This window comes from Sarcophilus harrisii, chromosome 2, assembly GCF_902635505.1.
Source record: "Sarcophilus harrisii chromosome 2, mSarHar1.11, whole genome shotgun sequence".
Taxonomy (NCBI): domain Eukaryota; kingdom Metazoa; phylum Chordata; class Mammalia; order Dasyuromorphia; family Dasyuridae; genus Sarcophilus; species Sarcophilus harrisii.
In genome coordinates this window covers 257025116-257051350 of record NC_045427.1, presented here as the reverse complement: position 1 = coordinate 257051350, position 26235 = coordinate 257025116, and the positions used below count along the sequence as shown (strand labels likewise).

The 26235-nt window shown below is 34.2% G+C and overlaps 1 protein-coding gene across 13 annotated transcripts in view; it reads left to right on the top strand.

Annotated features, from left to right (window-relative positions):
* MEIS2 (Meis homeobox 2) overlaps positions 1-26235 on the top strand; it is a 223093-nt gene that overhangs the window by 147094 nt on the left and 49764 nt on the right. For all 13 annotated transcript variants that reach the window (XM_023500289.2, XM_031952062.1, XM_023500295.2 and 10 more), the window contains one exon: positions 7621-7697. In XM_023500289.2, the coding sequence (XP_023356057.1) occupies positions 7621-7697 (77 nt within the window). The remainder of the gene's footprint in view (positions 1-7620; positions 7698-26235) is intronic.

Below are 26235 nucleotides of genomic sequence, written 5' to 3'. Positions count from 1 at the left end.
GGAACATTAGAGGTCATCTAGTTCAATCCCTTCAAGGTAAGGATGGGAAATCAAGGCTCAGAGACATTAAGTGCTTGTTCAGGGTCACAGAAGTAGTAAGAAAAAATATTTTAAGGGTTGATTTTTAATAATAATAGCTAATATTTATATTAAAATATTTATATAAAATTTGAGGTTTGTGAAGTGCTTTACATATATTATCTTGTTTGTCATTATAACTCTGTGAGGTAGGTGGCTATTATTATCCCCATTTTACAGATTAAGAAATTGAGGCTGAGAGAAGGTAAATTAATTGCAGATTGGAATCATTTGTCAAACTTATAGTCTTAGAATGTTGCCTAGAGTATTAAGACATTTGGGTGACTTATTCATGTCATATAGTGTATGTCAGAGGCAGAAATTAAAGCCAAGTGTTCCAGACTATGTCTGCATTTACCATGCTATGGGGGAATTCAATATATACTTTAGATTCTTCTATCACTAGAAAGAGGATAAAAAGGGAGATAAATTTGGAATCAGAGGTTGTTGGTGTTTGATAATTTCAATCGTATCTGACTCCTTGTGGCCTTGTTTGGGGCTTTCTTAGCAAAGATACTGGAGTGGTTTGCTATTTCCTTCTCTATTTTATTTTATAGATGAGGAAAGTGAGTCAAACAGGGTAAAGTAACTTGCCTAGGGCCACACAGCTAATAAATGTCTGAGGCTGGATTTGAACTCATAAAGATAAATCTCCCTGACTTTGGGCCCTGAGCTTTGTGCACTATGGCACCCCTAGTAGTCAGAGGATGTGGGTACTTATTCTTACTCTACCACATATTACCTGCATGAGACTCTGGGCAAATCATTTACTCTTTTTGTGCCTAAATTTTCTCATGGATAAAACAGGAAAATTGTAAATGGTTGACTTCTGAGGTCCCTTTCATCTCTAAATTCAATGAAATATCATTAATTTATAGGTTTAGAACTGGAAGGGACTTTAAATACCAGTTAGTACTATCTCCTCATTTTGGTTACTTGCCCAAAGATACCCAATAGCAAGTGATCAAAGTTTGATTCAATCCTAGGTCTCCTGATTCTGGTTCTAGTATTTTTCCATTGCTTCCTTTTAGTCATCTGATTTTTGAGATTTCTTGAGTACTATTCTTGTGGGAAACCAGTTTAAAAATCCTTAGCTTCAGAAATTTTTGCCATGTTTGGCCAGAATTATGGATTGGGACAAAAGCAATATGTTGCTGTTTTTATCAGTGATCAGTAATTCTCAGGGGAGGAGCAGAGAGGGGAGGAAAAGAGAAAATTCCAAATGATATAATTCATCATGCACTATTTCCTATAAGTCAGAGCTTCCTCATTTTCACAAGAGTAGTTTCCTCACTTGGGAAATACAGGAAGGGGGAGGAGGAGAAATTGTTCAATTGTCAAAGCTCCACATGGTACGTTTCAGTTCAGAATGTCAATAAAAAAGGAAATTTGTCTTTTATCACCAATCTTATTTGAATATTGACTACATTAATCCTCCTTCCTTCCCTGGCATAGACTATTCCAACATGAAAAAGGGCCTAAAACTTGGTTTCAAATGATTTGATATGGGTCATCTCTATCAGAAATTCTTAAGTGATTAACTTAAATCATCTAACTTGTGTTAACCATGGATCCATCAGAAAGTTCAATGAAACTTATGGTTACCTTCTCATAGCACTATTTTCAAATACATATAATAATGTGATTACAAAGGATACTAATTGAAACATCATTATCAGAACATCATTTAAAAGTTCATGGACTTCAAGTCAATTACTCCAATTCTAGAATCAATCTGTTATTGTTCAATAGTTTCAGTCATGTCTGACTCTCTGTGACCCTTTTTGGGATGATCTTGACAAAGACATTGGAGTGATTTCCCATTTCCCTCTACAGCTTATTTTACAGATGAGGAAACTGAAGCAAACAGAATTAAATGATTTGCTCAAGGCCACACAGCTAGTAAAAGTCTGAAGTCATATTATTTGAACTCAGGTCTTCCTGACTTTAGGTCCAGTGCTTTAACCACTGTACCACTTAGCTGTGTCTCTATGGGTTTCTAAATTGAAAAGGAACTATTTGTGTTTATGCTTACTCAAGACAAAGTGAAAATATTAATTCATGCAAAATTGAATTAATTAAATAATATATTGAATGAATAATAATAATAATGAAATAATAATAAGCACTTTTCATGCTTTAAAATAATGTATTCCTAAAATAGTGTAGTAAAATAGTATATACCAGTAGCTGCTGCTACTGATGCTACTATTACTACTATTTACTCTATTGATATGACTAATAGAATTTAACATGAACTACTGATTCTGACTCAGTTTGACTTCTCACTTTGTGGTACAGTGGGTAAAACCCTGGATTTGTAGTCAGAGAGTCTAGGTTTAGATTCTAGCTCTGATATTTGTTGTCTCTGTAACCTTGGGCAATTAGTGGACCTCTTAGTCCACTTAGTAAAATTATAGGGTTAGATTAGAAAACTTCTTTGGTCCTTCATAGCTCTAAAACCTATGATTCTATGTCCCTGCGATCCAGACCCAAACAGTCAAGTAATAGCATATAAGCACCTTCATTTGTCCACAAGAGAAGTTTAATGGCTCCAAAAGGATGCTTTTTTTTTTTTTTTTTTGTAATTTAAAATAAAGAATAGAATCTATGACCATCTGACTTGCATATCATCCAGTCATTTTATACCTTGGTTCCTTCATTTATAAAATGAATAGGTTGGACTCGATAGCATTCACTTCTAGACCCGTCTTAAATCTCTGATTTTTTGATCCAGTAGCTATCTGCTCCCATGTCTGATACAGGGTTGTTAGCATGGCTTTATAATTTAGCCATACTGTCTTTCTATCTTCCCTGAATTCAATAAACCATCATAGAACTTCAGAGTTGGAAGGTACCTTAAGAGCCATCTAACAACTCACATCTGATAAAAAGAATTCTTCCACTACACACCCTACAAATGGTTATCCAACCTTTGATTGAAGTTTCCAGTGATTTGGAGTCTATTGTCTCCCCAGGCAGTGCATTCCACTTTGGGATACTTTAATTGTTGGGAGTATTTTTCTTTGTGTCAAACCTGAATTTGTCTCTTTGCAACTTTTGCTCCTAGGTATGCTCCTGGGATCAAGCAGAGTAAGCCCAAACCTGATTGATTCCAAGTGATAACCCCTCAGTGACTTGGAGATAGCTATTTGCCACTCCCCTCGCCTCATTCCCAAAGCTTCTCATCTATAATCTCAATTCTTTAAGGAAAAAACAGACATATAATTGAAATTCTAACCATCCTAGTTGCAATAAACTGGATACTGTCTCTAGGGCTATAATTTTCACAATCTCAACATGTGGAAAGTAGAAAGGATTCCCAACATCCTTTCTACTAGACAACATTATCTCTCAACAAAGGCTGATTGGTAATAAAAAGAAGTTTAATTAACTCTCCTCAAATGTATGATATTCCTCTAATATGCAATATGGACTCAAATGCATTGTAACAATGCTGTGACATTCACCATAGAGCAGAATTCAAGATATTATGGGTCTGCTTAGAAGCCATTCAAAGAGCGTTAGTAATCTAAATCATCAAAAAAATTTCTTGCTAAAGAATTTCTCCATTCACAATGCATTTCTAATACATAGAATTTACAAATATTGTAGTGAAGATTCAGCATGTGTATATATTTATATATATATATATTTTTTTTTTTAAAACACATCAATACCCAATGAAAAAGCATTACAAAGAAGTTACCAATTTGAGAAAAGTGAACAATCAGTATTCTTTCCAAATATTTTATTGATACCTTTTTAATTTACCACTCTCATTTCTTAGTACTTTTCCTTACTATTTACCCCCAAAGAACTCTTTCTCTTTAATAAGAGACTCAGCTAAAATAAACTGACACATTAACCACATATGAAAGCATAGATCTCATTTTGTGCTTGTTGTCTACCAATCTACTACCAAAAAGAAGGTGTCATGTTCATTGTCAATCTACTACAGTTAAATTCTGACAATTCACGATGCTTTTATTTGAGTTTTGATGATGTCTTTTGAATGTTGTTTTCCTGTACATAATTAATTATTCTGTCTCTGCTGAACTCACACTGCATCAGTTCATGTAAGTCTTCCTAAATTTATCTAAATTACTCATTCCTTCATTTCTTCTAGTGAAATAATATTTCTTGACATTCCTATACCACAATTTCTTTAGCCACTTCTCAATAAACACTCATCTTGTCCCCTAATTTTTAACATCTTAAAAAATCCAGCTACAAATCTTTTTAATAATTTTCTTTCACTAACCCCCTTAAGAAAAGAAAAATATTTCCCAGACATGTTGAGAATTTCAGCATTCTATCAAGTGTTTGAAAACTTTTCCTTGAGTCATACTAAGAGAATCTTTGTGATATGTATCTCTTATTCTGATTGACTTCTATCAAAACTCTATCTTTGCTACTATGCCTTTAGACTTTTCACATTAAAAGTTTTGACCTATTTCTCATTTCACTCTGGTTCTCTCCTGATGAAGGAATTATCATTGTTCTTATTATAATACCATACATGCTCTTATGAGAAAGTTGAACCACCTCTGAACCAATGGGCCAAAGAAGGTTGGCACCAGATAACATACAGACTAAACTATAGACTCAATCCAAGAATATGGAAACTGACAACAAATTATTACTCATGGACTCCTTTCAGTTTTTCAAGTGCAAACATACCAAAGTTTATTTTAAATTTGAGCCAGTCAGACATTTAGTAAAATAGATCAAAGAAGGAGTGAAGGCCTCCCATGTTTATTATTTCAATATGATGTCTGTTCTAATAAAGTGTAAGAATGCATATGATAGACTAAGTTGTAAGAATTTTCTGGTTCCATAGTTTAGCCTTAAATATATACACATATTTGTAAATTAATCCAAAACACATTGCTATGGTTTCAGTTCCTCTGAATGTTGATTGTTTTCCATCCCTTTTTTAATTTTAGAAATATGGTGGCAGTTTGCCAGAACACTTTCAGATAAACAGTCCACTCCATATATAAAAGGCCATGGAATCACTGATGTTCAAAAACCACAGAATGTTATTTCAATAACTGAAGGTTGTTATTATCTTCCCTATTAATTTTTTAAGCCATCTGTGCAAGGTAAAATTGGTAATACCTCATCTTTTTTAAAGATGTGTGGATGGAGTTTACAACTTTCTTCACATTGATGATACTGTTCAGGGATTCCCAGGATAGATTATGTTGTTGTAATTCTCTGACCATTTGGTTAAATTCATCGTAAAATATTTTTGTTAGTATAATCAGAATTTACAATCAAATGGAAAGGAACAGGTTGCTGAATGACAGGACCCTCTTCTTCTGCTCCCCTCCTATCTTTACCATCCCTTACCTCTCTCAGCTTCTCACATTCTCAAGCTTACACACACATACACACACACACACACACACACACACACACACACACATACACACAGAGCCCTTTTATTTACAAAGATGTATCAAAGTAGTACTTCGCCACAATTTGTGAAGCTGAATATCAAAAGGATCAAGAATTACTACTGATAAAATTGTACATGATATGATTGTGCCACCATGGTGGTATTCGAGCAATGTAGTCTTATGTTAACAACTCCGTTTTCCCAGAGTGGACAAACAAAAGATCTAGCTAGCCCCTAAAAAGCCAAAGAAGGAAAATGGGTCAAAAGTTATCCACTTGAGCATGAAGATATGAAAAAGAGAAGGATTTCTTTTTTCCTTTCCCTTTTTTTTTTCCTAACCAGCATTTTCAGGCAATTAAAATTTGTACTAGAGCCTTTTTTCCTTTCTTCAATTTGAAGCCACCCCAGAATCTGATAAGCAATCCTTCTTGTTTGTGCAGTCATTCATTATCTCCATTACCAAGAGGAGAATAGAGTACAATTACATTGTTTGGACGAATCAGAGTGTTAGGAGGAGTATTTGTCATGGTGGCAGAGTGCAGCACCTGACAGTCAGGGATTGATGGCCAGGGATGAGCGTGAGTGGCCGAAGCAGCCTCATATGATGCAAATTACTGACTGTGGATTCCAATTTATCCTGTTCATTTTTCTTGCCTGTGCTGAAGACTATTAGTGGTTTTTGAAGCAGTGAAGGGGTCATTACTAATGTGGGCAGGCTAGAAGCAGGAGGGGGAAGGAGGGGAAAAGCCTTCTGTAATTACACAGCTTTCAAGAACAGGCTGGAGGCCCTCGCCAAAAAAGTGTCAACACCTCGCAATCAGAAAAATTTATTTTCATTTTATGCTTAACCCATATTAACTCAACATTATCATCTTTCTTTGTTAACATTTGCAGAATATTAAAAGCCTGGCTTCTATATTAATATCAATCTAGTTAACCCCTTTTGCTATACAGGGGATATTGTTTAACCTAATGGCATTGGGGTTTGCTAGTAAGTCACTGGACATCTTATGGATAACATACATTATTATGAGAGGTGAAATGCCTAAAGAATAAAATATGAGAAGACTAAAATATCTCACTGACAAGCATCAGAATGATTAGAGTAGTTTAAGTAGACTATTTGCTGTTCATGATCTATTATCATTGGAAAAAATATTTATTATTTGAGGATTTTTTGATTGTAAAAGATTATAAGCTCACAAATAAAGCTCACTTTTTCTCCATGAGAAAACTAGTAAATATAAAGGTATGCCATATTTAACCCATTTGTGTACTATAGTGTAGTAACTCTTAAGGATCTATGTAATGCTAAAACAATAATCTTTGAGTTGCAAGAATGAAGAACATATTGATGATATCATAACTGCTCCCCAAGATATTTTTTTGTGGATGATCTTGGGGAGGAAAGAGTGGGAGCAGAGAAGTTGATAGCTTAATTCTGTCATCATAAAAATTTAAATTCACAATTTTATGTGAAGTCTTACACATAATAGATTCATTTAAATATGTGTTTCTTGCCTGTCCACCTACCCCAATAGAATAATGGTCGAAGGAAACTGAATAAATGTCTTGTCAATAAACCATATAAGTAATTGAATTGGTTGTCATGACTCCTGAGAATTCCCTTGATTATCCCATAGCACTCTCCAAACTTTTATGTTGTCAATAAGCTTACTTAAACTGGACAAAAATAGGTTAGTTGGGTCCTCTTAGATGGATAACCTTAAAAAAGCTCCTATACACATGTGTTTTAGGCAGCAATGCAAAATGCCAATGTAACAAGTTGCCTTTTGTGCAACTAGAATATTTTGCATAGGATTTAATGTAGCCTAAAGTTGAAATAGTTGCAAAAATACATGACCATTTTTTTCAATCTAATAACCAATATTTATATAATTTTCTTGTTGCATGAACTGAAATATGTTGCAAGAACAGGGACTATCAAGCATTAGTCATCTTTGACTTTGATCTATATCTTATCATTTCCATCATTTATCTTCACATATTTAAAAAAAAAAAAGCCTTTTCTTTGAAAATCAAAGTCAAACCATAAAAACCTCAAGTGGTGTCTTCTTTCTAAGACACAAGTACATCTTTTCTAACTGCTAATAAATCTTTTATTTATTTTTTAGCATCCATATCCTTCAGAGGAGCAGAAGAAACAGTTAGCCCAGGACACAGGACTTACAATTCTACAAGTAAACAACTGGTGAGTGATGTTGAAAATCAATATTTGTTTCCATGGCTAAATTGTAAATAATTGTTTTTTTTTCCAATTTCTAAAGCAAATGAAATTGAACTCAACTCGTAGTGTTGCTGCTTTTAAGTATAAAATTGATATTTGATAAAGCTAATGGGTAAATTGCTTTTAAAGATTTCTCCTTCCTCCCTCTCTTTTTCTTCCTTATATTCCTATATTCTTTGTGATCCCTTTTTCCTTTCTCTTTCCCTGCGCCGTCTCTAAAACTTTGGAATTCTCTGCTTAAAACCTAAGTTTTGTTCATGACATTACTACTGATGATAATGAAAGAGTAGCATGCTTTTGTTCAGTCCTAATTCTGAATTCTCAGTTTTGATGTACCTTCCTTTGTTTAACCCCTGAGTGGCAATTTAGATGCTGGCTTTTAAATTTCTCTTAAGAAGAATCTATTTACTTTGATATTTATTACATGGGGGAAAGGAGCTCCCCCTCTCCACTTTCAGCTTTGCAGTATGGTAGTATGCTGTTATGGAAGTGTGAAGACCATCCACCCTTTGTACATAGCTTAGAGTGTAACTGAGGAAAAAGTGGGGGGTGGGGGAGGTGGAGGAAGCAGAGGATTAAATAAAATGATCACAGTAGCCAAGAAATGATATAGGAATTACTTATCAAAATACTGGCCCAGGTTTTATCAGCAGCTTAATTTTGTTCAGTACATTCTTGGGGTGATGTTCAGATTAATTGAACTGACAGTTCTCTTTCAAAATTCAGGGAAAGTATTTGCACGGATTTCAGGCCTTATACAAACTTAATTACATGGAACTCCATTTTATCATTCTAATTCCATGTAGCAGAGGTTGTATTTACAAATGAGAAGTCTCTGCCTTTATTCACAGCTTTCCTTAATATATTTATCAAAGCAGGTTCATTTACAAAGTGCTCTATCTGTGGGATACAGGCAGGCAGACATTAACAAAGCTTTTAGGTTTATCAGGCTCGCTGCCTGATGAGCTACCCGAGGGTCAATTGATTTTGTGGTTCTGTGATTCATTTTTTTCTCATTTTTCTAGGATCACAATGAGAGACATGCTTGGAGAATTAGCCAGTTTGTCTGCCTTATCTGTCAGGCAATTTTTTTTTTTCCCAGGGAAGTCAAGCTACTTAAATTGGCCACAGGAACTGCCGTTATCTGACTTTAATGCACCCTATAGTGTGGATAGCATTTCAATTACACCAGTAACCAAAGCTTAGCTGCAGCCCTTTTCATGCCTAGTGCGGTACAGAAAGTGATGTGCCTACCTACAGAAGCAGAAAATTGAGTTGCCTTGCTTCTGTCAGGGTGATTAATGCAGAAATAAACTGCTAACCTGAAAAGAAAGGCAGAAAGGAAGGATAGACAATATAGACTTGAATTCACTTTAATTTTCTTCTGAAGATTGGAACAATGTACATTTAAAGATACCCTTCATACCAAAAACTTAGAATAAAGGTGTTAATCTCATAAAGAGAGGAAAATGGATATGTTTCTACACTGACATGTACCTCCTAAGTATAACATATACTTATATGTACATATAATATACATATTAAATATGTGTGTATATATGTGTGTATGTAGTACATATATCCATAAATGTGTATATATGTGTATAATCAAACACTCATCACAAACTATGAATAATCTATAATGCTTATAAAATTGTTGGGTTTCTTTTGTTTTCAAATTCTTAGATATTTGGGGGAATCATCTGAATTATGCCTTATTTTATGGCATGTTATTCACCAAACTATAATTGAGAAAATGTAAATTTGCTGCATGATCATGATGAACTTGTTTCAGACCCATCCCATCTGTCAAGTTTTAGCCAGTGGGGAGGAGGTTAGGATGAGCTGTGTAAAAAGACGAAATGAAATGAAATAGGGATATCTCCCACTGTTTCTATTTTGTTAAGAGAAATAATTCATTATCTTTTGATTTAGGCGGGGGGAGGGAGGGGAGGGTGGAGTGAGAACTGGGGAGAAGTCCTATCCCATCATAACCATTATGTGAACTTTTCATATAGTCATTGGATTTTAAAGGAATAATTAATTTTCAATATTCATACGGTTCTTGGTCAAAGCCTAGCCAAAAAGTGGTATATTCTCATATTTAGACAACTTGTCTAACTAGTGGAAACTGAGAAGGGCATTCCTACTCTTTGAAGCTACCTTTCATGATCTTTTCAGTTTCTATGTCTCTAAAAGACATAATACTCTTTGCTTTGAGTAATTCTTAATATAGGCTTCCAAGAGTTATGATAGTGTGGGTTATCCTTTCCATAATAAATAATAAACATTCAAACAACTAGATTTTTTTGTGCCAAATTGAAAATATCCTAACTTTTCTACTCTGTATTGAAAAATTCCATAGCACTACCTCCAAATTCAAAATTTTTATAATGGGCACAGTAACTTTAAGATGCAGGAACATCTGTATCATGATCACATACCAAATTTGGTAACATAGAGCAATAAAGCAGAGCAAAGTCATCTCTTCTCTAAAATGTAACATGAAAATTAATATAGGAGCCTAGTTTATAACAGGGTGGTTGTGAGGAGTTAAAAAAAAAATAATGAAAAAAGAATGCTAACAACGCTAGATCTTGCTCTCATGCCTTGAGGCATTGAAATAGAGACTAATTGACCCGTTTATCCGGAAATTTTTTTTGGAGGTTAGAAGAGAAAAGAAGAGGTTGATGAACAAAAGCTACCATCAGTACAGAGCAGTGTATCAGAGTTATAATCCTATGCTTTACATAAAACTTAATCTGCTGGAATTTCTATAGAAATAGTTACCACTCCTCTATTTAATACTAAAGATTAAGGGTAGAAGATCCCAAAGACAAATTTTTAAACTAATAGATTGGAATGTTGTTATTATTAATATATGGAGCTTATGAAAAAATTACACTTTCGGTTCCAATTCCTGTATTGCCATTTATCCCTTAAAATATAAAGGTCACACAATATCAAGGTGGCTAAGTAGTGACAGAAAGCATCATCTACAGTTATAAGCTATAGAACATGGCAATAAGCATTAGATTATAGCAATAAGCAATGAAAGCAAGACTGTTAAAGATCAATTTGTAATCATGAACTTAGAAACAAATAAGCAAAAGGAAGTTTAAATGATAATTAAGAGAGAGAAAATGTATTTTAACTTATCAGTCAATGTTAAAAGTGATTCTAATGTGGTGTGTTTTTTTTTTTTTTTCCCAGCATAGTTGCAATAGTCTGAGTATAAATTGGTAATACAACCAATTAGAAAATGGATTAAAGGAAAGGTGTCTTTAAGGATTTTTTTCCTTCTTCCTATAATCAACTCTTAGCAATTTTGGAATATACAAATACCTGCAGACAACTGAAATCTCCAAACTCTATTTCATACCCTAGCACAGAAGCAATTATACTTTTTTTATAATAGTAAGGAACCAAAATGACTTCCTATGCCTCCTTTGGCCTTCAACTCATCTATGGGATGAAATATTTAGATGAAATAGCTAAAAATCAAGCAATAAGAGAGAGAAAATGCAAACATGATTAAGTACCAAGTATGAGGAAGGCCTTCAGAAATGCAATTAAAAAAAAAATAACAATAACATAGTCTTTTTTTTCAAGGAGATTACAATCTAATTGCATGGTTGCAGGGAGGGAGGAGGGAGTGGTAAATTAGACAATAAGTATTCTACAAGATTAAAGTGTAATAAGGGCAAAAGAGCATTCTAGACAACTCTCCACCCACCGAATCTCACACCCACCCTCCCCCCCTAAAAAAAAAAAATCAAGGGAGGTAGCTCACTTTCAGTTGGGAAGATCAGAAAAGACTTCATGGAGTAAATAGTGCCTAAATTGGTCCTTGGGAAAAAAGAGAATTTCAACAACTGGAGATTAGGAGTGTCCCCCAGGCAAAAGGGACAGCCTGCATAAGTACATGGTACCCAAAAAGGTGAGGGCAGGACAAGATGGTAGAAGATATATTCTGGTTGGTCTATATAGACTATAAATATAGAGGGAAATAGTGTGAAATAAGGTGAGGAATGAAAGTGGGATCTATACTATGGCAGGCTTTAAATGTCAGACTGTGAAGTCATTTTATCTTCTTGTCAAAGAGCATCCACTGTAGGTATCTGAGACTGGAAGTTATGTAGCTGGTCTTGTGCCTTAGGGAGTCTTATGCCATTGTTTCAACAGCTATGTAGAAAATTAATTGAGAGGGAAAGCCATTGGAGGCAAAGAGGTTTATAAGAAGCTCTTACAGTAATCCAGATATAAGAAAATGAGGGTCCAAACTGAAATCATACCAGCTGAATCAAACAGCCATGTAAATGGAAGAAGGGGATGACACTAAATTTGTGGAGCTTTAGTGGCTGATTAGACATGTGGGGTAAGGAAAGTGGAAGAATCCATGTTAACCCATGCATTTAGAGTGTGGGTAATAGCATGGTGATACTCAACAGAAATGGGAAATTTGAAAGGAAAAATAAAGTGGCTTGTTCATATTATTGATCAGTATTGTTATTGACAGTTCTGCTACTGAGTTGACTATTATTCTTTTTATTAGGGCAGTATTTAAAAGGAATTTGGATTCCATCAATTCAGCCTTTTCTTACACCGATACAGGCTGAAATCACTCCATGTTTTAAATGGTTTCGTGAACTACTATGATCAAAAGTCCTAACCCAGTGGCCAACCTTCTTATAGCAAAACTCTCTGAACTTAACTATATAGGTATTTGTACAAAAACCATACAATTCATCACTGGCTATTACTTGAAGCCTCTCTGGCTTGATGAGATCTGTCAGAGTCCCTGCTTACCTGTGCTAGCTTAGTTGAGCCTCAAAGTAAGTCATCAGGGTAGGTCTTTAGTGGGTGATAACTCTTATTTTATTTTTTTATTGTATTTTAATTGTACTAATGATTGAAATTGACTTGTGAAAATGAGAAGATAAACTAGTAATTTCTTGTCATTTAAACTAGATAGAAGGCATCAGATTATAAACTACAATGGAGATGTTCCGGAGGGGGAAATAGATATTCTTAAGAGGAAATAAATTTTCAGGTACTGATAACTTGCCATGAATAGCTTCTATGCCAGTAAAGATGGGATTTTGTAGTTTCTTAGATGATCATTTCTGTAGTTCTTTGATGTGAAGGCAGTAGGATTAGAGAACCGTAGGAGGTAACTGGCTTCAAATGACTGTGGATGGTAGACTTAGGAAATATTTTAGGAAAATTGGGAGCAATAATGCTGTGAGATTTTCTAAAGAAACGTTTTTATAGGTATAAATAGACTAAAGAAAAACAAGGTTTTTTAAAAGGTCTTGTTTGAGTAATTTGTTGGACAATGCCTCTAAATCTCTGACACTGGCCATGAGCTATGGCACTGTGCTTGTATTATTTTTTTTCTGATGGTGTGGCAGTAAAAAGACAATGTACAATAGTACTGAACTGAAAATCAAATGGGAACAATGAAAACTTCATATATTTTCCATGTTCTTGTGTACCTTTCTTCTGATACTATTGCACAGTATTTAAAAAAACAAACACAAATTGTCAATTTTACAGATTTTAAAATAGAAACACAGAAAAGAATTTATTGAATTTCATGTATCAAAATCAAATACCAACAATTAAAATCCAATTACATACATATATACATCCATGCAAACATAAACACACACACATTAGAATAAATGTGGTTAATTACCAGCAGACTGATACAGGTGACAGCGATACAAAGTTCTTGAAAGAAAGTTGTCTTCTGAGTCCAAAATAAAAGAACCTACATGTTAAATTTCAAAGAATTAATAGTTGGAATTGGTTCAGAGACTTTCTTTGTGTACTAGATGAAAATGTCCTAGTGAGGCTTGTCAAACAGAAGATGTTAAATAACTACATCCTGTTTGCTCCACCCTCCTTCCAATAATCTTAAGAGTACTAGTTCTTTTTTTTCTCATCTCAAAAACTCCAATAGTTAGCAAACCTACCTTATAAAATAATATTACAAAAAATATTTCTTTACTGTACAGAGTTAACCAGCCTTTCTATAATCTATATGAGCTTTTTTTTCACTTACAAGAACATTGAGTTCACAAGTCAAGAAAAGTATTTCCATTGCAGTTTTGTTTTGGAGGAGGGGGGAATCTCTTTCAGTGCCCAAGGTAACTCAATTTTTTTCTAAGTAAAATGAAATGATTCAAGAATAAAATTAATATGTCCAGAAGAAGAAGAAGAATACCTAGCATTTGTATTGTGCTTTAAGACTTATAAAGTACTTTATGGATATTATTTTATTTTATGTTCACTACAACCCTAGCTATAATTATTATCCCCATGTTATAAATGAGGAAACTGAGGCTGAAAGGTTAGGTGATTTCGCTAGTCAAATTAAAGCCCTTAGGTCACATTTGAACTCATGTCTTTCTGACTATTGGTCTAAGACTAATCTCTGAGCCACTTAACTTCAGGTAGAAATGCAGAATATTTGCAGGAAAATACTTTGGGATTTTAAAAAGTGCTCTGAAAACACAAGGTGGTATTAAGAAGACTAGTCATTTTAGAATCTAAGCAGAATAAGACCAGAGTATTTCTCTAGATTTTGTAGGAGTTGTACCCAAAAGCTCTCAACATCTTTGTTTATTAGGAGAAATAAAAGTGCTCTAATATATACCTCCTAAAAATGGAACAATGACTATAATACTCTTTTTCTTCCAGATTCTAAGCTTAATGTTGGTAGGATGAGTGGTAATAGAGGGGGCTTTTTTTCTACAGAGAAAGGTCATGGCAAAGTAATTTTTAAAAGGTATGAATAGACTTTGGCTATGTATAACAAGATCTGTAAAATAAATATATAAATATAAATATATAAAAATAAAATTTTCAAACACCAGGAAACATATTATAGAATTAGGAAATTGAGAGTAAACAGGATTTTGAATAAAATAATTTTGACTGAAACAGTAGTAAACATATGGAATAATTGGCCAGTGATGCAAATAATCTAAATGAGTTTAAGAGACAGCTGGACACTTTTATCTCAAGAGAGAAAGGAGTGAAGAATATAGTGATAAACCAGGGAGGTAGAATTGAGATAAACCAAAAGGGTAGAAGTTTGCTGAACTAAATATCCTTGCCCTGCTCAGCTTTTTCTTTTGCTGTCATTGGTTAAGCACATAGCTGACATATTCAGTGATTATTTCCAAATAACATCTATGTTTCTGAAGAAAAATCCATTTAAATCTGGAGTCAGATTTGCAAAGTGCTAAAACTATTGTCAGCATTTAACATACTAAAACTGTCAATATCTGGAAATTACTAGACACAAAGAAATGTGTTTCTGAACAATAATTTGATATGTTTGATGTGGAATGTTCTTCATTGCTTCAATTTCAATTGCTTCTTATGCTGGAAAATCAGTGACCATGGTTTGCTGTCCCAACTACCTCCAAGAAAGCATCTGCTGAATTTTCTTTTGGAGGTTTCTTTTACAACAGTCAGCCATAGGATGAGGGACTAGGTTTGTATCAGTAAGAAAATCATCAGTATCTTCTCTCATCCCAACACTAACACCAAATCATTCCAGCTCCTTAGCCATATTACCATTTTCCTGAAATCACCATAGAAAACAAAGTAGGAGTGGGGAAGAGAGATTAATAAAGGCTGAAAAGAAATATACCCATGATTGATGTTTAACCAGAAGAATTGTCCTGAAACTTAAATGGATCTCATTTTGTTCTGGTCTTCTGAGAACTATAGCATCTGGACCTAGGTATTGAGCAAAGTATCTCCGCTGTGTACTGAAGCTTTGCAATTGCAATTTTTTTTTTTTTTTTTTTAATAAGAAGCAGTACTACCACCCTTTTTTTAGTTCAGATGTGGTGACAATCTCATAGAATCCCCACTTAGACCTTAAAATTGAAGAAATTTTAGGGTGCTGTACCTCTAATTTCCAAGTGTGTCCAATCAGCTTCTCCAGAAACCTCAAGCCCTGTTAGAGGTACTGTCATTTCAAGAAATTTCGATTCAATCCAATACTGGACAAATAGCTCAGCCACCACAAAACTCTTTAAAAATGGTAAACAAAAGGAGGGGAGGAAGGAAGGAGATGCCAGAGAAGCGACTCAAAGGGGAGTGGGTGTACAACAACCCTGTACCATTCAATTGTACCAGCTCTTTTGTGGTAGTGGGAGGTTTTTGTTTATTTATTTTTTGTTATGTTTTGGGTTTTTTTTTCTTTTGTTTTGCAAAGGGAGAATGAAATGTGGCTTTCATATCAGGCTGGCAGCATTATCTCATTTCTTTGCAAGGTTAGAATACCAATCAAGAGTTTTTAAAGTATTGTTACTTTTGAGGGCAGTACAGTTCTGTTGAAAAAAATTACAACAAATTTAAGAACTGTTGAAATAAAGGTCTATTCAGAAAATTTGTAAAGTATGATTTCACTTGAAGAGAAATTTTTTCATCCCTAAATTTTTTTATATGTCATAGTACCACTTTTCAAAAATATCTAAATGTAAAAAGAAATTGGTCAAAAAGAAGTAGTGGTCCCTTTTTCTTTTGAGGCTGGAAGATTTTCAGAATTAATCCCCTCCTTTTCATTGGTGAAGACAATCAACCCCAAAGACAAATTGTGTGTTAGGCATAAGTCTCTACCTATTTCTGCACTTCATTAGAGTGGAATTTGGAAGAGAGACAAAATGTGCTTAAGTGAGCCTCTTTATCTACCTCCTTTGGCATAATATAGTTTGAAAAATAATATTTTAAGTGATTTCTCTAAATGACATAGAAATATATAAAATCTACCTTTTAGTGTTGTATGCATTTTTAATGAGTAAAATGTTGAAACCATTTTCTTTGCTTTTCCTTCTTCCTTTAAAAAAAGTATATTAAAAAAGTAGCAACTAGTAATTGATAACAGTACTATAGCACTTTATTTAACAAGTGTCACTGACCAAGTCAAAACTGATGCATATAGATGTCACACTTTGTTAGGGGAGAAATACTCATGTAAACTAAAACAAAACAAAAAAATCTCTCCCTCGGTTATTTTTGAAAAGCAGAGGATGAAAAGAAATTGAAAACTGATAATGTTCCCACTCTAAAGTTCAAAATTATTCCCTGAGCTCAAGCCCAATCAGAGAAAAGAAAGAAAAGAGACCAGAATACCAATCTCATATTGATTATCTTCTTTATATTTTTCCCCCAAGAAGAATTTCCATCACAGTAGACTGATAGTTACAGCAAAAATCTACTTTCTCATCCTATTTTTTTTTTTTTTTTTTTTTTGCTAACTTCATCTTTGGGAAAACCACAACAGCATCATAAATATGAATTTGTATAGTATTATGTTCAAAGGCCTTCTGGAAAAAAGGTTCTATCCAAGTATTATATGTCTGGCCATTGGACTAGATTTTCATTCTAAGGAGAATACTCCCAGAGAATTGCCTAATTTGAAAAGCTGGTCTGTTATGAATAAATTTAGGTCCTATTAACCTTGGGATCTGGAACAGGGGGGTTTTGTACTGTTCTTTTTTGTATTCAAAGAATAGTGTTAGTTAGGTGGAGTTTAAGCTTGTGCATTTCAGGTTTTACACCAGTAGTTGAATTTCACAGGAATTCAACTGGAATCTTGACACTAAGAATTGTATAGTCATTACTTTCTGAACAATGGGAAATGCTAACTCCCCCTTACTTTCCCCACACACAAAATAGGAGAAACTTGCAAAGGAGAAACATGGAGAGCACTGTGTGTGTGTGTGTGTGTGTGTGTTTTAAGTTTAAAATATTTCTTCTGTGCTATCAAGTTCTATTTCCTGGTTCATTGTTTTATTGTGATTATAAAAGAAAACATTTTTTTTTTCCCAGCTCTTTGTACATGACTCATAATCATTGTTGCTGACTTTTCATTCAGCATAAACTTGCCTCACTCCCAGTCACATTATTTCTGTACTTAGTTTGATATTTTTTTTTACTCTCCCACAATCCTCCCCCCGCCTTTTTTTTTTTACCTTGGAAGGTAAACATTGAGAGATATGAAATTTACCATGTGTTTCTAGATATACTTATCTTTGAGATTAGCCACTGCAAGCTGAGGTTTCAGTCTGTTTAATGTTGATCTCTTGAGTAGCAAACTTCCTTGAAACAAAGATAAGCAGCATACTTTAGCAGCAATTATTAAGGGAGTGGGACAGTACAATGAATTAACATCTAAATCACCTCTGAAGATCTGAATTCAAATCTTTTCAAAGCTCACAGGTGGATATATACATACACATATGTGTATACATGTAGGTCGATAAATATACAGAGAGAGAGTCTTAATAGTTTCAGTGCAAAACAAGGGAAAGGACGAATCAGTCACTTAAAAAAAAAGGTGAGAAATATATATTCAAAAAATTATTTTTCCTTCTGGGGCAGACAAATATCCATCTTAAACATTGTTAATCACCTCTTGTGATATTTAGGCAATTTAAAGATTGAATGATCTCTAATTTTGGAGAGAGAGAATGGGTATTGGATAAATAGCAGGTTTAATAAAGCCTGGGTTGGCACAAACTGGCTATCTTGAAAAAGTATTTTAACTTCTTAAAACTATAGTCAATTTTCTAAGACAAGTCAGAGAAAACTTGCAGCCTACACCAGTGGAGGGAATCTTCTTTCTGGGAATTCCCTAAACCTATGAAATCACAGATGGACAAAGACAAAAGAGCTCATTTTAATCTGAAAACCAATTCAATGGTTTTATTTTTTTTAACTGTTGATAAAATTATGTCAATGTCATATTGCTTTCATACATGAGATTGATTTGCTACGCAATGGGAAGTGCTAACCTCTCCACAAAAAATAGACAAAACTTGCAAAGAAACATGGAGAGCATAGTGTGTGTGTATGTGTGTGTGTGTATGTAAGTCTGTGTGTGTGTGTTTTAAGTTTAAAATATTTCTTCTGTACTATCAAGTTCTATTGCTTTCATACATGAGATCTGCTATACATCAATTTTTTTCCTGGAATTACAATTTTGATTATTCCAGTAGTATGGTGAACAAAATATTCAAAATAATATGTTGAGGTGCTTTAAATGTTGTTCAGTTGGAAGAATACTTGAGTATTCTTATAATTTCCCCCCATATTTCTTTATTCAAACAATGTTGTTATTCAACAAAATACTATAAGGTAGTCACACTAAATTCATTCTTTATAACTGGGTTGAATGTGAATATCAATTCATTTATGAGTAACTGTATCCTGATCATTTTTATTGTTATCCTAGACTGCTGCATTTGTGTTTTTGTACTTAAAATGTGATGGAATGTATGTGTGTTTGTATGTGTGTGTGTGTGTGTGTGTGTGTATGGAGGTGAAGTGGGTGGAGGGGAAAAAAGTCTGAAAAAGAAGTAATATAGAAACTCCATTTGAAGCAGAATAGAAAGATTAATACAGATTGACTTTCCAATTATTTTTAATAATAAAGTAACTAAGGCAACGTCAGTAAATGAAAAAACAAGTGATACATAAAATAATTAGCACCAAAGGGAGCATAATAAGTAACTTGTTAAACATCCATAGAAGATTATATGACCCTATAGGGTACAGGGACCAAGTATCATGTGACTCAGCATGCCTCTTTTGATGTGAGCACCCCATTGCATTCTGTCAGATTACTAGCTCCTGACATTAAATAAGCTTCAGGTATGATTTATTGAGTGGCCTTTTGACAGGAGCTAGAAACTGAAATGTTCTAGTCCTTGCTGAGCCTTGCCACTGTTTTCATTACCTTCTCCAAGTATTACATTTAGTCAACCGAGTTATATGTAGTTCTGGGAGAATCCTTCCTCTCCCAGAAGTCATTGTTTCACCCATAATAAAATTATGCTATCAATTTGCCACAAGAGGAATACTAGAGTTCACTAAATTATTGCCATGTGTGTTTGCACTAAAGACAAAGTGATACCAATTTAAAAAAAAAAAAAAAGCCATTCCAGCAACTTGCCTTTTCTTTTCTTTTCTTTCTTTCTTTTTTTTTTTTTAATGATGCATGGGAAAGAGTAAGACTGGCCCACAAGGGAGGTCATATCTTTCTTTTAAACATTACAAATTTTATCTTACTTAATTAGAAAATGGTACTTATGGAGGAGTTGAGGAATGGGGGACAAAAGAAAATGAGTATGGAAAGAAGAAAGAATGAAACCTGAGTTGAGTCCTAAATAATATGTCACAAAATGACAACCTGCCTCCCATAAGGCTATTTCATTTGAAAGATTTGCTGGGTTACATTAGGCTCCAATGGATTTTTCTGGAAATGGGGCCATAACCTGTGAACAAAAAAAAAAAAAAGTATCAGTTCCAAGCACAGAAGATCAGTCAAATTCATCCTTTTGGTCCCACAACAGAGAATAGTGCTTTGTAGACTGCAGTTAAGGTAACATTGTCAGGGCATTCTCATACTGGCTCTCTGGCCATAATATATGATATCAAAAAGTATGATAGCAGGGAGAAAGCAACACAGAATAGAAAGAGAGCTGGATCTGAAATTCAACCCTTAATTAGCTCTATGAGTTTGGGAAAGTCAGTTTAACACTCTGATAATCAGTTTTTCTCATTGGCAAAATGAGATGTTTAAGTTAAATGATTGCTAAGTTCCTCTTATGTCTAACATTTTATGATTCTATACTCATATTACCAACAGGAGTTAGGGACAAAATACTATATACATTTTTGCTGGTTGAATTAAGGAATAATCAGTATTTTTATCCTCTTCAGGAAAGCTTGCCTAGCCAAGAGAGCTTTTATTCTGTGGAATATTCCTATTAAGTAGTGTAGCTTCTTCTGTAGTCTAATAATAGAATTAATAGTGAATGACTACCTAAGGAAAAGGCAAGAAGGGGCCCAAAGGGAAAATGACAGTTCTGGACATAACAATGGAATAGTACTTGGGCTCAGTCTTTTGGAACTGAGCCTTGACCTTTGGCTATGGGCCCAAGATGAATAACTTTCTGAAATCATATTGACTTTTTTTTTCAATTTTACTTGGCACACAAGTTATAAACTAGAATAGAGAGGAAGGTACTAGTCAATCAGTTGACCAGCATTTATCAAGTGTTTAATGTATACTAGGCACTTTGCCCAATATTGGAGGTATGTAGAAAAACCAAAAAAAAAAAAAAAAAAAATACCCTCAATAAATTCACTTTGAGAGGGGCAACATATAAACAACTAGGCACATGCAAGATGTATATAGAATAAATTAAGGTAATATGAAAGAGGAAGTCATGGGGAACAAGGGGCTAGGGAGACCAGAAAAATCCTTCTGCAGAAGGTAGGGTTTGAGCCTGAACTCTTGAAGGAAGCCAAGGAGGTAGAATTGAAAAGAAAGTGCATTCCAGGCATGGGGGACAGCTAGCCAAGTACACAGAGATGTGAAATGAAGTATCATGAGCATGTTCATGATCATGAAGTGTCAATGGTCAATAAGCCATTAGCTAGAACACACAGTGTATGTTTATGTTCATGGGGGAGAGGGATCAAAGGGACAAAGAGGTAAGGTGTAAAAAGGATGGAAAGATAGAACAGGCCAGGTTATGTAGAACTTTGAGTGCCAGAGGATATGATTTGTTCTTGACAGTAATAGGGAAACATTGGATCTCACTGAACAGTGGGGTAATATGATCTGAACTATACCATATAAAAAACCACCCTGGTGACTGAGTGGAACATGGATTAAAATGAAGTAGTATAGATTAAGAGGTAATGAAGGTATGAAGCCAAGTCTTGGCTGAGGAGGAAAGAGTCGGGCATATAAAGATAGGAAAAAAAGATTTTTTTAATGGAATGTTGATGTGGCAGGAGAAAGAGTGAGAAGTTGAGGACAACATTTAAGTTGTACACTGGGAAATGAAGGTAGATTGTTTGCATTTTTGTTTTTCTTTCCAGATTATTTTCTAAATCTGATTTTCTTGTGCAACAAGAGAACTGTATAAATATGTACACGTATATTGTATTTACGATATACTTTAACATGTTAACATGTAAAAAAAAAATTAAGTCGCAAGTCTAGATGATTGGGAAAATGGTGGCACCTAAGATTATAATAGGGAAATTTGAGAAGGAGAGGGTTGTAGGAAGGAAAAATAGAATTCGAGGGAAAAGCTTAGAATATGTATTTGTGTCAGTATCTCTGTTCATGTGTTTTTCATGTCCAAAATACTGGTATTATCTTTATTCATCTCTTTCCCTTATCTCTCATAACAAGTTTGTTCATAGTTGGGATTATCTCTCACCTCCAAACCTTCCCCTCTGTTCTTACCAACACCAATCTAGTGAAGCATTAACAACCACAGAAACTATTTCAATTGTCTTAAACAAATCTTCCCATCTCTACCTTCTTTACCCACCCATCCATCCTCCACATTGCCTAATGGAATGAGCTTTCTTCCATGCATATCTAGTCATTTCATTCTCCTGCTCAAAAATCTAGTCTACTCCTTTGCTTGTCATTTAAGATCCACCACAATTTGATCCCAACATACCGTTTCCTGCTAGCACTGTTACTTCCTTTGATATGACAAACAAAATTGAATCAGTCTATCCCCTGAGTGTATCTATCCTATGCTTTTCTCCCACTATACCTTTGCTCGTACTATTCCTAGAGTCTTCATATCCTCCTTCCTCTTTACCTGAATTCCTACTCAACCTGTAAAGTTCAACTCAAACCTCAATTCATCCAGGAAGTCTTTCAGTGATGACCTTTCCCCTTGGGCCTCACATAACTATTATCACCCCTTGTTTGGTAACTATTATACTTATCATGTAATGTGTCATATCCTCCTGCTAGATCAAGGTCCACAAGGGCAGGGACCTTCTCTTATTGAACACTTTTATCTTCCTCAGAGCCTAGCACAGTGCTTTGGACAAAGTAGGAATGTTAAAAAATGATTGTTGAATGAATATATGAAATTGTGAATATTATAATGCTATTTTACTTAAGTTTTAGATATGAGGCTGTCTTTGGAGAAGGAAGTATTTTAGCTTTTGTAGACAGTAAACATAAGTTACAGGTATAAAAAGAAGAATGAAAGAATGGGAGGTAGAGAGAAAATGAAATATTCCTGGCTAGAATGAAAAGCATATGGGAAAGTGATATGAAATAACACAGACAGTAGTATCTACAGTGCAATGGTTGAAGAAGAATATAGGGAAATTCACTGTCTGTGGAGGGTAATTAGTTGGGTTAGAAAGACACTGAACTAGGAGAATGGAAAACCATAATCTAGTGCAAACTCTATGACTATTTTAGTTAAATGTGTTAACACTGTGAAGTCTCAGTTTCTTCATTTACAAAATGGAGGGTTGGACTAGATGACCTCAAAGCTGCCTTCCAGCTCTAAAACTCTAGGCTTCTTAACCAGAAGTTTAGAGAAAGAATGATAGGATAGGGAAATTATTCTGGCAATTGTATTTCAGATTTATTGAAGGGCAGTTGTAGTAATCTGACCTAAACAGGCTGAACCAGTGGTTTGCTTATTAAAATGGTAAGCCAATGACAAGATTGGTAATGTTGTCCAGAAACTACTAGATAATTAGGCATCTTAGTTCCTTGTGAGGAGAGTTTGGAAAAAAAGAGGCATTATTGGTAATTCAGGGATTTAATGCTTAGAAGAACAGAGTAATACTTTCCACAACAAATGGGTAGTTTAGTAAGCTTGCTACTTTCTAGGGAAGACGTTTTACAGTAGATAAGATAAGATAGTGATGAAATGTATTGAAGGAAGAGTTCAGAGGAAAAAAACAGGAAGTTATTTCAGGATTGAACCAAGAGGAGGAAAGTAGATCTGGGAATGCATAGTTTGGGGAAAAGATGAACGTCCCTAGAAAAAGATATGTAAAACAGAGAAGTATAAGAGGAAAGCCTTTGTGAAAGTAATCACTCTGAAATCTTAAAATGGGTAATTCTTAGGAGATTGTATAGAAGGAACCTGACAAGAGATTATGCCTCACAAAATTAAAGCAGAAGCTTCCTAAAACAGTAGAATTACTTTAGGAAAAGCCTTTATTCGATAATTTAAAATTATTCTCCTGGGGCAAGTTGGAAACAGTCACTGGAAAGATGAAAGGGAACATCTTATACCAAATAAATATAGTAACTTTTTTTTTCACTGAAGAAGAAGTCATGTAATATGGGTAGAGGAATGATGTTCTTTCTCTCATTCCCCCATCTGCCCAAGAAAAAACTGGTATGGGGAGGGAATAAAGGTATATAGTATACATATTTTTATTTTTGACAATCTCAAGTAGTAGAGGTAATCTTTTGAGGATGTAAAATTTCCTGATGAATTCTTCCTTCAAGAAATATCTTTTCTACCTCTTCTCCTAGGGAGGCTCCCATCACCTTCTGGTTGGTCTCCTTGTCCCAAGTCTCTTTCCCACTCCAAAATATCCTCCACTCAACTGCCAAAACGATCTTTCTAAATTGGAACAAGAGGTTTGGCAATTGTTAATGCTGTAAAGTTACCCATGTATATATCCTGTAAATAAAAGGCTATTAAATAAAAAAAAAAAAAAAAACGATCTTTCTAAAACACAGGTCTAATTGTGTCATCTCCAGCCCTCTTCAATAAACTCTAAGCACCTCCTTATCACCTCCAAAATCAAAAATATAATCCTCTATTTGGTGTTCCAAGTCTTTCATAATCTGCTCTGTTCCACAACCCCTACATTTACATTCTTCTTAAATCTTTATCACCACCATCCTCCCACATACATACTCTGCTGTCTATGACACTGACTTCCATACAGTTCCTTTCTATTCCAATTTATCTTGAATATGGCTTCTTTGTACATAGTTGTTTAAATGTTGACTCCCTCATTACACTGTGAGTGCCTCCAGAGCAGGGAATGTCTTCTGCCTTTCTTTCGTATCCTCAGGGCTAAGCATGATGCTTTACACCAAGAGCTTTGTGGTTGTTCATTCATTTCAGACTAGTCCAGCTCTTCATGATTCCGTTTGGAGTTCTCTTGGCAAAAATAGTGGAATGCTTTGCAATTTCCTTCTCCAGCTTATTTTACAGATGAGCAAATGGGATTAAGTGACTTGCCCAGGATCACATAGCTAGTAATATCTGAGATCAGATTTGAATTCAGAAAGATGAATCTTTCTGACTCTAGGCCTGGGATTCTATCCATTGCACCACCCAATCGAGCTTAGTAAACATTTACTTACTATTTATTTACTATTCTAGGTCATGTGAAAATAAGCTAACTTATTCAGACAAAACACAAAGTCCTGTGCTTTATTGGAAGGGAACAATTGGGGTCTCAGTAGCATGGAACACAATTGAACTATTTAAAAAAAAATCTGTAGGTCATTTTCAATCTACCACTATAACATTTACTAGACTTCAGAATACATTTTAAGTTATAAATCAGCTTCTCTATTCCCCCTGTAGCTTTCCTCCCTCATAAGTAGTACTACTGCTTCAAGATACCAAAGTAAATTTGCCAGTGCCTTCTTTACATTTGTAGATATTTCTTCATTAGCTTCTTCCTTATTTGCATACCTTTATATGCACCAGAATCTATGGGATATAAAGCCTAAAAAATAGTCATAATGGGATGAGGAGAGTACAAGGTTTAGAGTCCAAAGATCTAGTTTTAATTATGTTTGTACTATTTGTCCCTCGAACAAATATGTTGTTTAAAAAAAAAACAACTGCTTTTCAAAGTTTATAATGAGTTATATCAGTATGAGTCATAATAATTTGGAGATAATATATGTACTTTATAAACCTTAAATCACTATATATAAATCTTAGCTATTACTAGTTATAATTTTTATATTTTTTCCAAAATATGGCTATTTACAACCAAGTCTTATAACTATGGCTAAAATGATTATTTTGCTCTTAGTGTTTCTATTTTTTTTTTTAGTAGTTCCCACTTTTTCTAAAACAACTATCTTTTTTAAATCAAATTTTTCATTTATATTCGACATAGTCTTGATTTTGTGAATGTGTAATATATATAAAATTTTTCCCTTATTTTAGACTAAGCATTCAAATAAAATAAAATGATTAAATCAAATCAAGGCAAGTCAAAAAGCATTTACTACGGACCTTTTCAGAGCTGAGCATTGGGTAGTATGTGGGTTTGATTCATTTTATGAAAATATACAATTTTAACCAGGAAATATTTCATTAAAACTAAATGTGAATTGCTATAATGTCATTGAGATGGTTATTGTACTAAAATAAAATTCTAACTTTCAAATACCACTCCCAGGAATAGATGCTTTGCCATGGCTCCTGGCTGTAAGGCTATTATATGCTTTTAAATATTGGTGGAAGAAAAGTAGGCTGAATTGATCTGTTTATGGGCTGACTTTGCTTGATCTTCAGTTGATTGTGATTAAGTGATTAAGTTGATTAAGTGACTGAAAACTGAGGACAAGATCACTTTACTTCCCACAAACTGAAGTACTTTAATGTCTATATGGGTATCTATCTTAGAAAAAAAA